Source organism: Lissotriton vulgaris, chromosome 5, assembly GCF_964263255.1.
Source record: "Lissotriton vulgaris chromosome 5, aLisVul1.2, whole genome shotgun sequence".
Classification (NCBI taxonomy): Eukaryota; Metazoa; Chordata; class Amphibia; order Caudata; family Salamandridae; genus Lissotriton; species Lissotriton vulgaris.
The window spans coordinates 147,338,241-147,351,757 of NC_141693.1; the positions used below are offsets into that span (position 1 = coordinate 147,338,241).

Sequence of the window (13,517 nt, forward strand, 5' to 3'; positions counted from 1 at the left end):
TTTGTTAAAGGAAATATGAAAACAACTCATTATCAACTTAGCAATGATTTTGTTCATTTACAAATTTCCTGTAAAAATATCTCCTTTAAGTGACCATAAAAATCTTAAAGGATAATACCGAACTGATTAATACAAATACCTATTTTGAGATTTTTTTGTCCAATGTTCGAGTACTTTAGAGGAATGTAACACTTTTTTAAAGTATTTCAAGTCACCAACCCCATACTCACTTTGTGCAGCCTAATTTTTGTATGCAAAGTTACTTCTTCTATCGTTTTAAAAGTAGGAAAGGATCTCTGCCACCGGGGAAAAGATTTTCATATGGTAAAGTAAAATGTTTATTAAACTTTAAAAAGAATAGTAAATTTTTTATGATCGATATTAATGTAAATTCATTGTATACATTTTTATTAAATATAGAAAAAAATGAAAATGCTACATAACTATAAACCTAATTTTTAATTAAATATTTTATTAATTTAAATAGATTAAAATGTATTTTTTTAAAATAACTAATTTTTTTAAATGTATGTATTAAACACGATTAAAGTTATGTATAAAAGAAATGTAATGTTTTTTTAAATGAAGTTACATTTATGATTTATAGAAGGCTAATAAAATATTTATAAATAAAATAATTATTTTGAATTGTATATAACTTGTTAACATATAATTACAGCTACATATATATTTTTAATAAGTCATATTGAATTAATTTATTTTAAAATTATTTCCAATGGGGTGGTATTTTAAGTCCCTACCTCCATTATGTTTTACGAGAAGTCATTGCAGTATCAGTGGTTAGCCATGAGTGGTACAGGAGTTATTACAGTTCTGAGCTGCAGCACATTCACTAGTAGTTTGGGCCTTTTTTGGCTGTATTAACTTTAAAAGTGGTTGGTGATTAGGAATAGGATTACTCTTTTAGGTTTGGGTTTCCCCATCCCTAGGCTTCCCTTATCCCGTCCTTACTCTTGCCGAAACCCCTCCCATTAGGAGTAAGTATTCCCCATTGCACAGCCACAACCCATGCCCCTCCCACATTTACTACTAAAATGTAGGCATATGAGTGCTGAGATCTCTACACAGATTCATTTATGAGAGTTGGTGATGGAGACCAAGTTAGTGAAAAGCATTTTGAAGAACATGAGTAGTACTACTGTAGTGAATAGACCTCATTAACTAAAAATTCAATTATTGAAAGGTGTTGTGTAAAAAAGAAATTAATTAATCAGTGTCTCTTTATACTGATAACTAATTTTGCAAATTTTTGTCAAGATATATTACCTTAAATTAGACTGCGTTGGTTCAGTACTGGATGAGGGCTCAAGGCTGATTGGAAGAATCTTCTCACTCTTGTGGTTATCGTATCTCTACAGGAAAACAAAGAAAGACATGTTTTTGTACAGTCTCAGGTCAAAAGAAAAGACCTTCCAAAACACATACAAATTCCTGCAAGTGTCTTAATTTACCAGGTCCTGGCTCTGCAGTTGTGTAGCTCTCGCTAACTGGGATAATGCAGCACTATGGCTCACATCATTCTCTTGGGCACAGTAACTAATATGGCTGAGATGTAACAATCAAACTTGAGATACTTTTGTTTAGCCCACCAACAGTGATTGCTCAGTCAAAGAACTTGATTTATTATTTATACAGCGCAAGATTCACCCTGAAAGGTACCTTTGCATTAAAAAGAACACCAAAATTAAATGAAGAAAACATAACTTGGAGAATGTGGGTAACACTGAAATTGACATAAGGGTGATTCAACAACTCAGAAAGATCTTAAGTGCTTTCCTAAAAGCTGTGAAATTTTGAAAGCAACAGATTTATATTGGAAAGTTGCTCCAATGTGTGAGACCTCAATATCAAAGTGTGAGACATCCACTATATGAACACTTTAATTACAGGATCTACAGTAAGAAAAGCTTTACTTATGTCAGTGGTCTTTAAGTCCTCTATAGGAGTATGAAAGAGTTGTCATACTCATATTATGTGCATTTGGATCCTAAAACGGGCATTTGTTACACCGGGAGCCAATGCAGTGCTGCCTGAGATGTGGATACATGACTGAATTTTGTTAAGGGTGCGACCTTTAAGACTACAAACCTTTGGATCTGCTGCAGCTGCCCAAGTCCGGAATGTCTTAAAATATACAGTATGCCGGTGGCAAAACTCCTATGGTGACTTTCTTTAGACAGGAACAGTAAGATCAATCTCAATAGGCTAAGCATCTGTAATTGAAGAGATTTAGGACCTCATGTACTAAGCCACTTTGTGGAAACAAACACTAGCAGTGTTCGTGACCACAACATTTATAATTCTTATGTATGAAACTCATTTTATGCATCAATGTACGAGTTACTTACCTTCGGTAACAATGTATCTGGTAGAGACTATTCTAGCCGCAGATTTCTTCACGTAGGATTATCCCCAGGCGTGAGACTGGATCCAGAAACTTTTTTGCCACAGCCTCCCTGCGCACCGGGGTCGGGCGGCACCACGCGACTCCGCCCAGGCGTTGTCCACGTACATGACGTCAGCGAGGTCACATAATACCCGCCCCAGCGCGCCTACGTCAGTTTTCTTCGGATAACTTTTCTGCACCACAACGCGGAGCCACCAGAAAAAAAACTGTGGGAGCACGGGAACAGTGCGCTAAGAGCAGAAAAATTGGAAAAGAAATGGTGACCAACAACACCACAAGGAGCAGTGTCAATACTGCACAACCCAAGGCAGGGAAGGGAGAAAGAACAGAACAGAACCCTGAGCAGCCACACTGTCAGTAAATAGACAGCCCCCGTGCCCCAGAGGCACGGAACATGCGTAAAAGACATGACACATGTTGCAGGCCTACAACCCCCATCCTGTAAAGGAAGGGGAGCCAGTCCCAAGACAGACGGGGACAATAAACCTCCAAGCCACCCCAGCATAGAGGGCAACCACCCCCACAAGGAACAAGGGCAAGGCATGGCCAGATGACCACTGTTAAGAGGTGAGCCGAGGGGCCAGGACCTCTAGCAGGATAAGGAAGGGAAGGACAGAGATTGAAGACAAACCCCTCCCCAAACCTGGAGTAGCCAGAGCAGCGGGGCACAGGAGCACCGCAACCCCATCCTCCAAAGAACCAAGAGGAGGAATGTACTGCAACCAGACGGAGCTACCCAAGAGCAAAAGAAGGCACTCACAGGAGACACAGCCCCCACCGGGAGGTGAGTATCGAAGACCAACCCAAGGGTCCTCGCAGAACGGGGAGGAAGGGCGGGCCGTGAAGGAATCTGTAGCTAGAATCATCTCTACCAGATACATCGTTACCAAAGGTAAGTAACTCGTACATCTGATAGAGACTGCTAGCCGCAGATTCCTTCACGTAGAATAGATACCCTAGCAATACCCACGGGGAAGGAGGGTCTGCGAAAGGACCCCACCAGCCTGAACAGAACAGGGGGTCCCACAGGGGACCAGATCTGCGGATAAGGTAGAACCTCGTCCCAGCCAGGCAAAAGGAACCTCACAAGCAGAACATCACCAACCCCCAGGAGATGTAGGAGGGAGAAAGAGACTGAAGAGGGCCATACACTCATAGCAGAGGAACCAAGGGCAAGACCAGGAAGGCCAAAGCACCTCACTCCCCTACAAGGGAACATAGCTGCCATCCAATGCCAAGACAGGAAGAGGAGAAGAAGAAGAAGAAGCCTACAGAGCCCAAGAAACAAAGGGAAAAGAAGGCAAACCCACCCCAAATGGAGGGCAACATGCCAGCCAGAAAGGCACCGACAGTCATAAGCAGTCAGAAGCAAGAAGAACAGCCCGGGGCCCCAGAAAGGCCGGGCAGGCGGCGCCTGACAAGGGAGAACACAAAATCATCCCAGCCCTCAGGACAGGAGCAGGGGGATGAGGGAATGTCCAGGCACACCACTACAAGGAGCTGCACACACAACCTCAAGAAGCAAAGCAACATACATAAACACCATGGAGAACGGGCACCTGAAGGCGACCAGATCCCCCTAGCAGAGCGCAAGCTATATAACAGCTACCACTAACCCACATAGGGTACGTTAAGTCCCAAGGTATGGGAGCCCTCTTTGGAGAAACTTCTGCAGCAGAGAAAAAAACAAAAGAACCACAGGGAAAAACGCCCCCGCTGAAGGCTTGCCAAGCAGCCCAAGCAAATCAGAAGGCCTAATCTCAGGGCCAAGTATGCGCAACAACTCCAGCGAAACACACACACATAGACAACAAAGGGCCGTCAGGCAGCCAACAACGCCAAAGTCCCAAGGGAGGACTCAATGGCCAGAAAACACACTCCACAGCCAGAACAACCGGCCTAAGAAGGCCCAGAACCAGCCCAACTCAGCAGTCACTGAGGAGAAGGAGAAGGCGGAGGAGGAGGACGGAGCCCCGCCAAGAACCTCAGGATGGCGGAGTCAGCCGGGGCATGGAACAACAGGCTGCCATCAAACGGAAGGTCAATGAGTCGCTCCCGAATATTGTCAGGGAAAACTCCGTCTCGGAGCCAAGCATGGCGAAGGATAGAGACTGAGGAAGCCATAGCCCGGCCCAGCAGCTCTGAGATGTCCAGAGCGGAGCGGAGAATAAACACCGCTAGCTCTCGGCCATCCACAGCATGATGCCGTAAGTCCACCTGGACCGCCTCCTGGGAGGCTGCGGATCCCAGAGACTGAGCCCAGTCTCACAAACAAGAGAAGGCCCTAGCCAACACACACAAGGTGTTATGGGCCCGCAGGGCAACGCTGGTCGAAGCGAACATGTTGCACCCCCAAGAGTCCAGCCAGCGGGCCTCCCGGGACGGCAGAGTCAACAGTGGCGGGAGGGAGGGAAAGGCGGCCCGGAAAAGCAGACTGGCAGCAGATGGGTAGAGGGAAAGGCACGCCGGGTCATGCGGCACCGGAAGATGCCGGTGCAGAAGGTGCAGAGGCACCAGATCCCCTGAGGCAGGACACCTCCAAGCCCAGTCAGGGAAGAAAGGAGGGAACCTCAAAGGGAAGTAAGATCTCCCTCCCACCAGAGCCCTGGTGGAGTACCTCCAAGAGATGGTCCGCCGGAAAGTGATCAACCGGGTCACCCATGTGCAAAATGCCCACTGCCGTGGACGGCGCGTGAGCAAAGTCTGCACCCGCCTCCCTAGGGCCCCGCGGTGGAGAAAGCAGCTCCTCCATGGGCGACGGCTGCAAACTAAGGCGGCCGTCCCCGAAGTCAAGCGGGACGGGCAAGGGCCAGACTTGAAAGTCAGAAGGAACCGAAGAATGAGGGACCTGCCGCTCCTCCGGCGAACACCTTTGCCTTAGAAAGGGCGGGGATACCACATGGCGACCAGTCTCCGGGGAGGACAACACCAGTATACAGCCTGCCTCTGGAGAAGAAGGGGCGTCCGAAGACAAATCCGCAGCACAAACCATGCGCGGAGCCGAGAGTCCGGTGCCTGAGGCACGGCGTCGACATCTCTGGCGTCGCCAGACAGGGTTCCTCCAAGTCAGACCGCGCTGGGGACCGGAGTGGAACCGGAGCCCGAATGGGCCCCTGGGCAGCGATAGAACGACGCCGACCCAACCTTCGCTGAGGCAGCCGCCTGCGTGGAGGAACGAGAAGGGCCTGGGGAGAGACACAAAGCCCTCCGCCAGCCGTGGCCCAAAATGTAGCGGAGGTCGCCCAGTAACCCATGTGGCGGCGCCAAGGACGATTCAACCTCCGACTCGCGCTCTGACTCGGCAGCCGCCCGTGGGGAGAGACGATAGGGGCACGTAGAGGGACGAGGGATCCCCACTTAGCCTCGATCCGGAGCTGGACGAGGAGGGTCCACCGACACCTGTGGCTCTGCACGGTCCAGCCGCAGACGGCCCCGTAGCGGCATCACCTCGGCCTTAGACAGCACAACCTTGTCAAAGGACCGAGAGGGGCTCGGAGATGCGACCCGAGCCCGGGGACCTCCCGCAACACCACAGGGACTTCCGCTGGAGTTTGCAGCGAGGCTGAGGTGCCGTGGTCTGAAGGTGGGACCACCAAGGGGCCGCACCCCAACAGTACCACATCCTCCAAGCCTGGATCGGAGCCAGTCGGCCCCGGGACCGAAGCCGCCGGCGGCGGCGCCGAGGGCCCCGTGCAAGGAAAGGGATCCGCTGATGCCCCTGGAGGGGAAGGAGGAGGAGACGCTAGCGAGGCCTGCAAAGCTGATGCGTATGTCTCCATCTGGACTCTCGATGCCCCAACACCGGGAAACGGAAAACGGTGGATAGGACGACACGGGGGCCGCATCACCCGTGGAGAGCCCACGTCCCCGGCAGGCCAGAAACCAGCCCCCGGGGACAAACTGAGACACTTACCCACCGGGGAGCGACGCTCGCATGACATCGGAGATAGGATAGGACGACGAGCAGGTCCGTATCTGAAGCAGTCCGCCAAAGCTGATCAAGGGGAGGATGTCGACCTGGAGGGACGCGCCGAGAGTAGTTTCATCCGGCGCTCTCGCCTCGACTTGGGCTTCAACTGTTAGCACGTCTCACATTCAGTGGTGCTGTGATCCTCCCCCAAACACCACATACCAATGAGGTGAGGGTCCGTTGCCGACATAAGTCTTGAAGCCCGAAAGCATTCGCACACTGTTCCACCAAAGAAGAGACAATGGGGAGAAAAAAGGGCCCCGAACAGGCCAGTAGCAAGGACCAGAGGTTATATATTCCCAGTAGGCTCTGCACATTGGAATAATATATCCTATAGATTTGACTTAGGACTTAAGTCAATAGGTCTCTATCGAATATACTAAACTTAATTGTGTATGTGCCAGCTAACTCAGAGGTCACTAGAAACGTTCTCGAATACACAAGAAGGAATTCGTTTCTGACAACCGCATAAACATGACATCTTTGTTTCCCAAGAATAAGAATATATTTCTCAGTGTCGTGGAAACATTAGATAAGTATTTCACTCAGTCAATTGTGCATGCTTCGTTTCTGCAGAGTTGCAGAGAAATAGTGAGACGGGCGTTCGACTAGGATTTGCAGATGTATGCAAGAAATGATGACCACAGTGATTATAACAATACATTTGTTCATAATCTGATGAACCTTCTAAGTATTCATGATTTGTAAACTTTTCAGACATTTCTAGGTCTGACATCGTATTATAAACAGTCTCGAAGTCCCAATCATCAGAAAAAGTACTAGATGAAACAAAGTCATTCAAGGAAATCTTGAACTGGTGTGGAATCTTTAACAGCTCTGCCGGGCCAAAAATGTCATAATCAGTTCTGTTCCAAGCTATACCCCCTGGTATAGGAATGGCTGTGATGTTTACTGATGACAAGTATCTTTGTTCACAATGAGATGATTTGTGTGACTTGAGTAGTAAGTTGATGTTCTTACTTGCTGTGTCCTTTTAAACATATCTTCCATTTATCAGCATTCCCAAAGTTACTAGCAGAGTCAACCAAAGTAGAAGAAAAAGTACACCCAACACAATCCAAAGCTCAATCCATGGTGAAACCGGATAAGTCATTTCCAGGTGAGGAAAACGTTCTGTTGCTTGTTCTTTGAAAGTTCTTTTCACTGGCGTCGTTTCAGGTTAGCTGGGATCCTCGGAAAACGTATCAAAGTTAATGAAATAGCCAGAGGCAGTTCTGTCAATTGTTGGGATTGTATCAGCATTCTTCAAATTCACTGGAACCACTTGATCACTTGTAACTTCATTGTAGACAGGTGTTTCTTGACAAACTGTTATTTGGGTTTCAAGAAGTACAAGTTCCATAGCTTTGTTGCATAGTCCTTCATTTCGCACTGCATAGTACTTCATTTCGCACTGCAGATTCCTCAAAGGTGATGAGTCTCTCAGTTTGAACCTCTTGGATAGTAGCCAGATTAGGGTGTCTGCTACATTGTCGGAGTCCACTTGGCCTACTGCTTATGATCGGCCACATGATGTGGTTTGACCAGGTCGATAGACACAAACCTGTTCTCCTTTTTACCAGCAAAGGGCGGAAGTAATACTGTTCTTGATCCGTGGATTGCTAGGGCAGGTACTGGTTGTCTGTAAGAAGGCCCAAATTCCTTCTTGTCTGCGATCTTTTCTCTGACTAGATCCCCAAGCTTAGGAATCCAGACAGGCCTTGCTGGGACGGTCGGTTTCTCGATAGGCATTTTTGGCTTCAGGGACATGTTACTTTGATTCGTTCTTATTTCATTTTAAGTCCTGTAAAACAGCCAAACGGTCTTTGAAATCAAAGGGTTTTTAGTCTACCACTGAAGTCTGACAATTGAGATCCGATATTAAAATTCTGGTCCCTAAAAGTACTTCATATGGAGTGAGACCCCTAGAGAACTTCTTGGCAGATTGTTAAGACTACGTTAGACACTTATTAGATATTTGACTCACCCGTCACCCAAGCCGAATACCCTAGCTGTTATAGATTGCTTTATGTCCTGGTCTTTTCTCTCCACTACCGAATTTCCCTCAGGATGGAATGGACTAGAGTACTGCAATGCAACGCCCAATTTGGCCTTCGCCTCCTTGTAAGCTTGAGAGCTAAATGCAGGACCCTGGTCATAATGTAGCGTGCCGACTGCGTATGTGCCGATAAAGACTCGCAACTCTTTTATAACAGTTTGAGCGTCAGCCGAGCGCTGAGGCCACATCCAAATAAATCTTGCCCTAATATTTGTGGGATCGCATTTGTCCATAGGGACGTCTGCCTGTAGATAGTCTAATGCTGTCTAACAACGGTGTCTGTACTGGGCCGGCTACACAGTAGTCGGGTATCTGGCGTTCTCTGTTGCGATCTCTGTTGCAGCCATGGCAATTATTTACAAATGTGTCAGTGTGGGCATTCATCCCTGGTCACCAGTACGTCTCCTTTAATTCTAGTATAGACTTAGAGATCCCTTCATTTATCAGACCCTCTCCCAAATGTGCTTCATGTATCAAAGCTACTCCAAGTTTCCTGTTTGGAATGACCCTATCCCCCACTCCAGGGATTCGAGCAAAAGGAACGGAGTTTGCATCAATTATATATGAGTATTTGAGTGGATAGTTTTGAGGTAACGCTGCACCGCTGCCTTTGATTGTGGCATTGACAGCTAGCATTATTTCGCGGTCTATTTTTGTTTTTGAACGAGTGATTGCAGCTACGGAAGCCGTTTGCACAGCTGCCTTCGCAGCATCATCAGCCAATTAATTCCCCGCAACGTGAACGCCACCACGTTGATGACTCAGTGTATGTATCACATGAGCGTTTTGAAGTCCTTGTCGTAACTGAACTACTTGCTCCCAAATCAATTTATTCTTGATTGTGCCACCCTATGCATCTTTGTAACCGTTTTGAATCCAGTTCTGCAAGTATTCATTGTAAGATTGAACGCAATAATACGAATCGCACACTTTGAGTGTGGGGAATTCGCGGTCCGTATTCTCAAGCGCCAACTTAAATGCTTGTACTTCAGCTCGCTGAGCTGTACAATCTCCTAGAGATTGAGTTTTAGTGACCATTGCTCGGAATTTGCTATCGCGCCATTGACCTTTAAGGAAAGCACTCGCCGCACTATAGGCTTTTTTACCCCCCGTAGCGGGTTGCTCTGATCCGTCTGTATAAATTATACATTCATACTGCTGTAGAGGCAGAATTTCAGCAGGCAGAGGACATCCTTGTTCATATTGTAGAAATGCTTGTGTTTGGATCAAAAACGTATTCAACGTCTGTTGCAGCAAGAGAATTAAGCCATTGTATCCATCTTGGATGTAAAGCTGTAGCATTTGGTATGCTCCCTTTGTCACTGCCTCTAAGGCAGGTATAAGTGTAACAACCATAATTTTTTTACCCTGTGCGAGGACTCTCTCTTTTGCTACTGCAGTTTGAACCGCTGTCAGAATTTTTTCTGTTGAAGTAAATTTCATTTCTGCTTGTGTGTACAAGTGTGATTTGTAAGCAATTGGAATTTTCTCACCTTTGTTAAAGGTTAAGTATTTGAATCCGCACTGTCCTGGAATGATTCGGATCACTAAGTTGCGTATGTTTACGCGTGTTTGTAAATGTTTTGTTGCGAACATGTCTGTTTGCAATGAACGCAAAATTTCTGTGCGTTTTTGTGTCCCATTGACGGTTTTAAAATCAGGTTTGATTAATTCGTAGAGAGGTTTAACCCTTTCTGCATAGTTTAAAATGTATGTTCTTCCGAAATTCAGGAAACCTAGAATCGACTAAGTTTTTCAGCGTTTTTGGAGATTGGAGCATCCCACATTTCTCTAGAAAGTTTGCTGCCAGGCTTTTGCCTTCACTTGAATGTTCATATCCTAGAAAGAGGACGTTTAAATAGGCAATTCTTGATTTTTTAAAATTGAATTTATACTCTTCAGAGGCAAAGCCAAGTATGGTGTTCACCCTGTTCAAGTGCCTATACAAGTCATCGTCTGTTCGATAGATGTCAACGACATATGATAATGCTTCATCATCATAGGTTTGTAGGAACTCTGTTACTCTAGCTGAAAATAACCCAGTACTATTCTTGAATCCCTGTGGGAGACAGAATTGACGCTGTGTCCCCATAATTGAGAAAGCGGTCAAATACCCACTTTCTGGTGTGATGTTTTGACAGAAGAAACCGTTAGAAATATCTAATGTGGTTTTATATTTTTTTACGCACAATGTTATTCATTAGTGCTGCACTGTGTGCATTTTGTACTGCAAATATTTTGCAACAAGAGTTTAAATGTCTGTAATCCAATACCAGACGATATGTATTGTCTGGTTTGGAGACAGGAAACAAAGGATTGTTCATTAATGAGGTGCATGTTTCAATCACCCCCTGGGATTTAAGTTGATCTAATATCTCCCTGACTGTTTTTTAGCTTCTTGCTTAACTGGGTACTGCCTTTGTACAGTTAGTTGATTTTTTAACTTGATTTTATAGTGAGGCGAGTCCTCATCCCATCCTACATGATTTTTATTTAATGCAGGAGCCTGGGCCTTTGCCCATTTCCTGGCATAGGTATATTGTAAATTAATTGGTATGTGGTCGGAGAAAGCTGGCATAATGATGTCTTCGCTGCAGGCCAGGCGCAGGCCGCCAGCCAGGCCTAAGGTGAGAGCGAGTATCATGTCGTCGTGTGTGTGTGTGTCCTGCTTAGTCAGGACTCGGAGGCTGTCGGACGGGAGGGAGCGGAGCGAGGATCAATGATAAGGAAGCCTGCTGCCTGCCCTACCCGTCAGTGCCCGCAATGCACATCAATCAGCCTCAGGGCAGGGCGCAGGCAGCATTGGTCATTGGCGGCAGGTGCCAGGTGGCATAGAAATATCCCTCATCTTAGCACTGGCAGGGCTGGGCTCACTTCAGGGCTGTAGTGGAGAGCCTCAGCCTGGATGTCGATGAGACTGGAGGGGAGGGGGAGGGGGGAGTAGGGGGGGGCAACGAGTAGTGGTGCTGAGCCTGAGTGAACGAGGGACACATTAATGAAATAGTGCATTTGAAAGGGTCAAACTAAAAGATGGATGTTTACCCTGCACTAATGACAAGCATGCAGAAGCAAATCGGGTGGGGGGCAGGTTGTAAATTGTTTATTGGCGCCTCTTCTTGAATTCATTTTACATATACATATTTGCAACTTTGAAGCACAGGTGCTGGAAACTAGGTGAAAAGAAGTCACAAGAGAAGGGCGCCATGACAGTCAGATCATCAGTTCACGGTGAATACTACTGGTCATACCTGTAACCTAGCTGCACCTGTAATGTTTCTGTTAGATGCTGTTTGTAATTTAGTGGTCCTAATTATAGCGCAGATCGCAGTGGAGTAGGTGGGTGGAGGGACCTTGGAGGGGCGGGTGGCCAGCTAAGCTTCGAAAGTGTTTCCTTGTACAGAAGGGCCCCTGACCTCTGACCTTCCCTTGATGTCTGAGTACTAACTTTAGGACTCCTAAATGCCTTCTGTGAATACCGAAATGAGTAAGTGACTTCTGTGAACACCAAAATGGTAGTAAGTTTAGGATTTTATCTTAAGTTAGTTCTGTGAATCGGGCCCTTTGCCACTAACTGGGGATTGTTTGCTCTCAACCAATTGCCGTACCTTCACATCCACCTGGATAGATCCCAATTTGGATTAAAGCATTCTTTACGGTAGGGGTGTTTCCTCTTTACCATCCACACACTTCTTGCAAGCCCAAATCACTCTTTCATGTCTAACCAAATCATGCCATTGCAACTACTATGCCATCTTCTGTACCATTCCACGCTTCTATGCAAACTGACTTTGTCCCGTCACAAATAAATTATGCTATACATTCTACCTCTCTTAAACCATTTCATGTCAAACAAGACCAATAACCTTGGCTATCAGGATATAGCCCTGCAACTACAGGCACACACAGTCATCCAAACCATTTGGTTGGTGGTAGTTTAAGGTCAAACAGAAATGAGGTACAACCAGTGCTTAATTTGTGCCGGTGCTTTCCGGTGCTTAGCACCGGCACTTAAATGTCAGGGCCGGGTCTACGGCACGCACACCCACATAGATGAAAGTTTTGTAAAAAATAAATATATGGTATCAGTATAAACCTTTTTATTCTCTTGTACTTTACTATCTGAAGCCCCAGGCCTAACCGGCGGCCGCAGCGTGTTTTTTCATGTCATCGTGATCATAGCAGTGTGTGTGTGTGTATCTGTCATCACCCCCGGCGTCACGTCACTCTCTCAGGGTGTTTATTTTCGGTTTTGCGAGTCGAGTGAGTGCACCGCCCCCTCCTCCCCCCCCCCCCCTTCCCCCCACCCGGCCAAACTCACATTTCTTCTGCACGTGAGCCGTGAGGTGGTGGTAGTACTGGCGCCTCCCTGCTGCCCATTCCTGCCCAGGCTAAGAGAGTCGAATAATAGTATTTATTATTCAGTTAGGCAAAATATAAAATATGTGCCAGGCAGCAAGTTTCGTTTCATAATGGCGACTTGTAGACAGAGTCTGTTTGAGTTCAGTTTGCCAATGGGTGGGCGGGCCGCGGAACTGCAGAAAGTGCACAAATGTATTTGGGCGGGCTGGAGGTTCTGATGGGGCCGGGCAAGGGGTAGGCAGGGCCCAACCAGGCAGCGCGCGCGGTAGCACGCAGATTTTTTTTCACTTTGGCTCAGGCAGGCAGGCTGCCACCAGTTGCCACGCCCCAGCATAAACTGCGCACTGGCAGTTACATTCGGCAAATCGCCGGCAGCTTCCCACATCACGAACAGACGGCCCACGCCACGAGTCATCCACTGCAGTGCTGTGCACATTAAGTTAGCCCGGTGCGGTGAGGCCCCGGCCCGATGCGACCAACAACAACGACGAGAGCCGCCTGGGCTGCCTGTCCTGGCTGTGTGACTGGTCTGGTCACTGGTGTAGTACTGGTCTGGTGGCGCACTAGAGACTGCAGTGCAGTGATGGCCTGGTAGTGGTAGCAACCGTAGCAGGCAGCACGACACTCAGAAGTACCACTGAGTCTGAGCGTGAGCAGCAGTCAGTGTGTGCACTGCAGTGAGTCAGTGAGAGCGCAACAGC

At 47.1% G+C, this 13,517-nt stretch overlaps 1 protein-coding gene across 1 annotated transcript in view; it reads right to left on the reverse strand.

The window, feature by feature from the left end:
* The window catches only part of RBM18 (RNA binding motif protein 18), a 133,369-nt gene that overhangs the window by 41,613 nt on the left and 78,239 nt on the right, over window positions 1–13,517 (reverse strand). Inside the window, exon 5 of the mRNA XM_086921087.1 lies at window positions 1,288–1,373. Within this exon, the coding sequence (XP_086777213.1) occupies window positions 1,288–1,373 (86 nt within the window). The remainder of the gene's footprint in view (window positions 1–1,287; window positions 1,374–13,517) is intronic.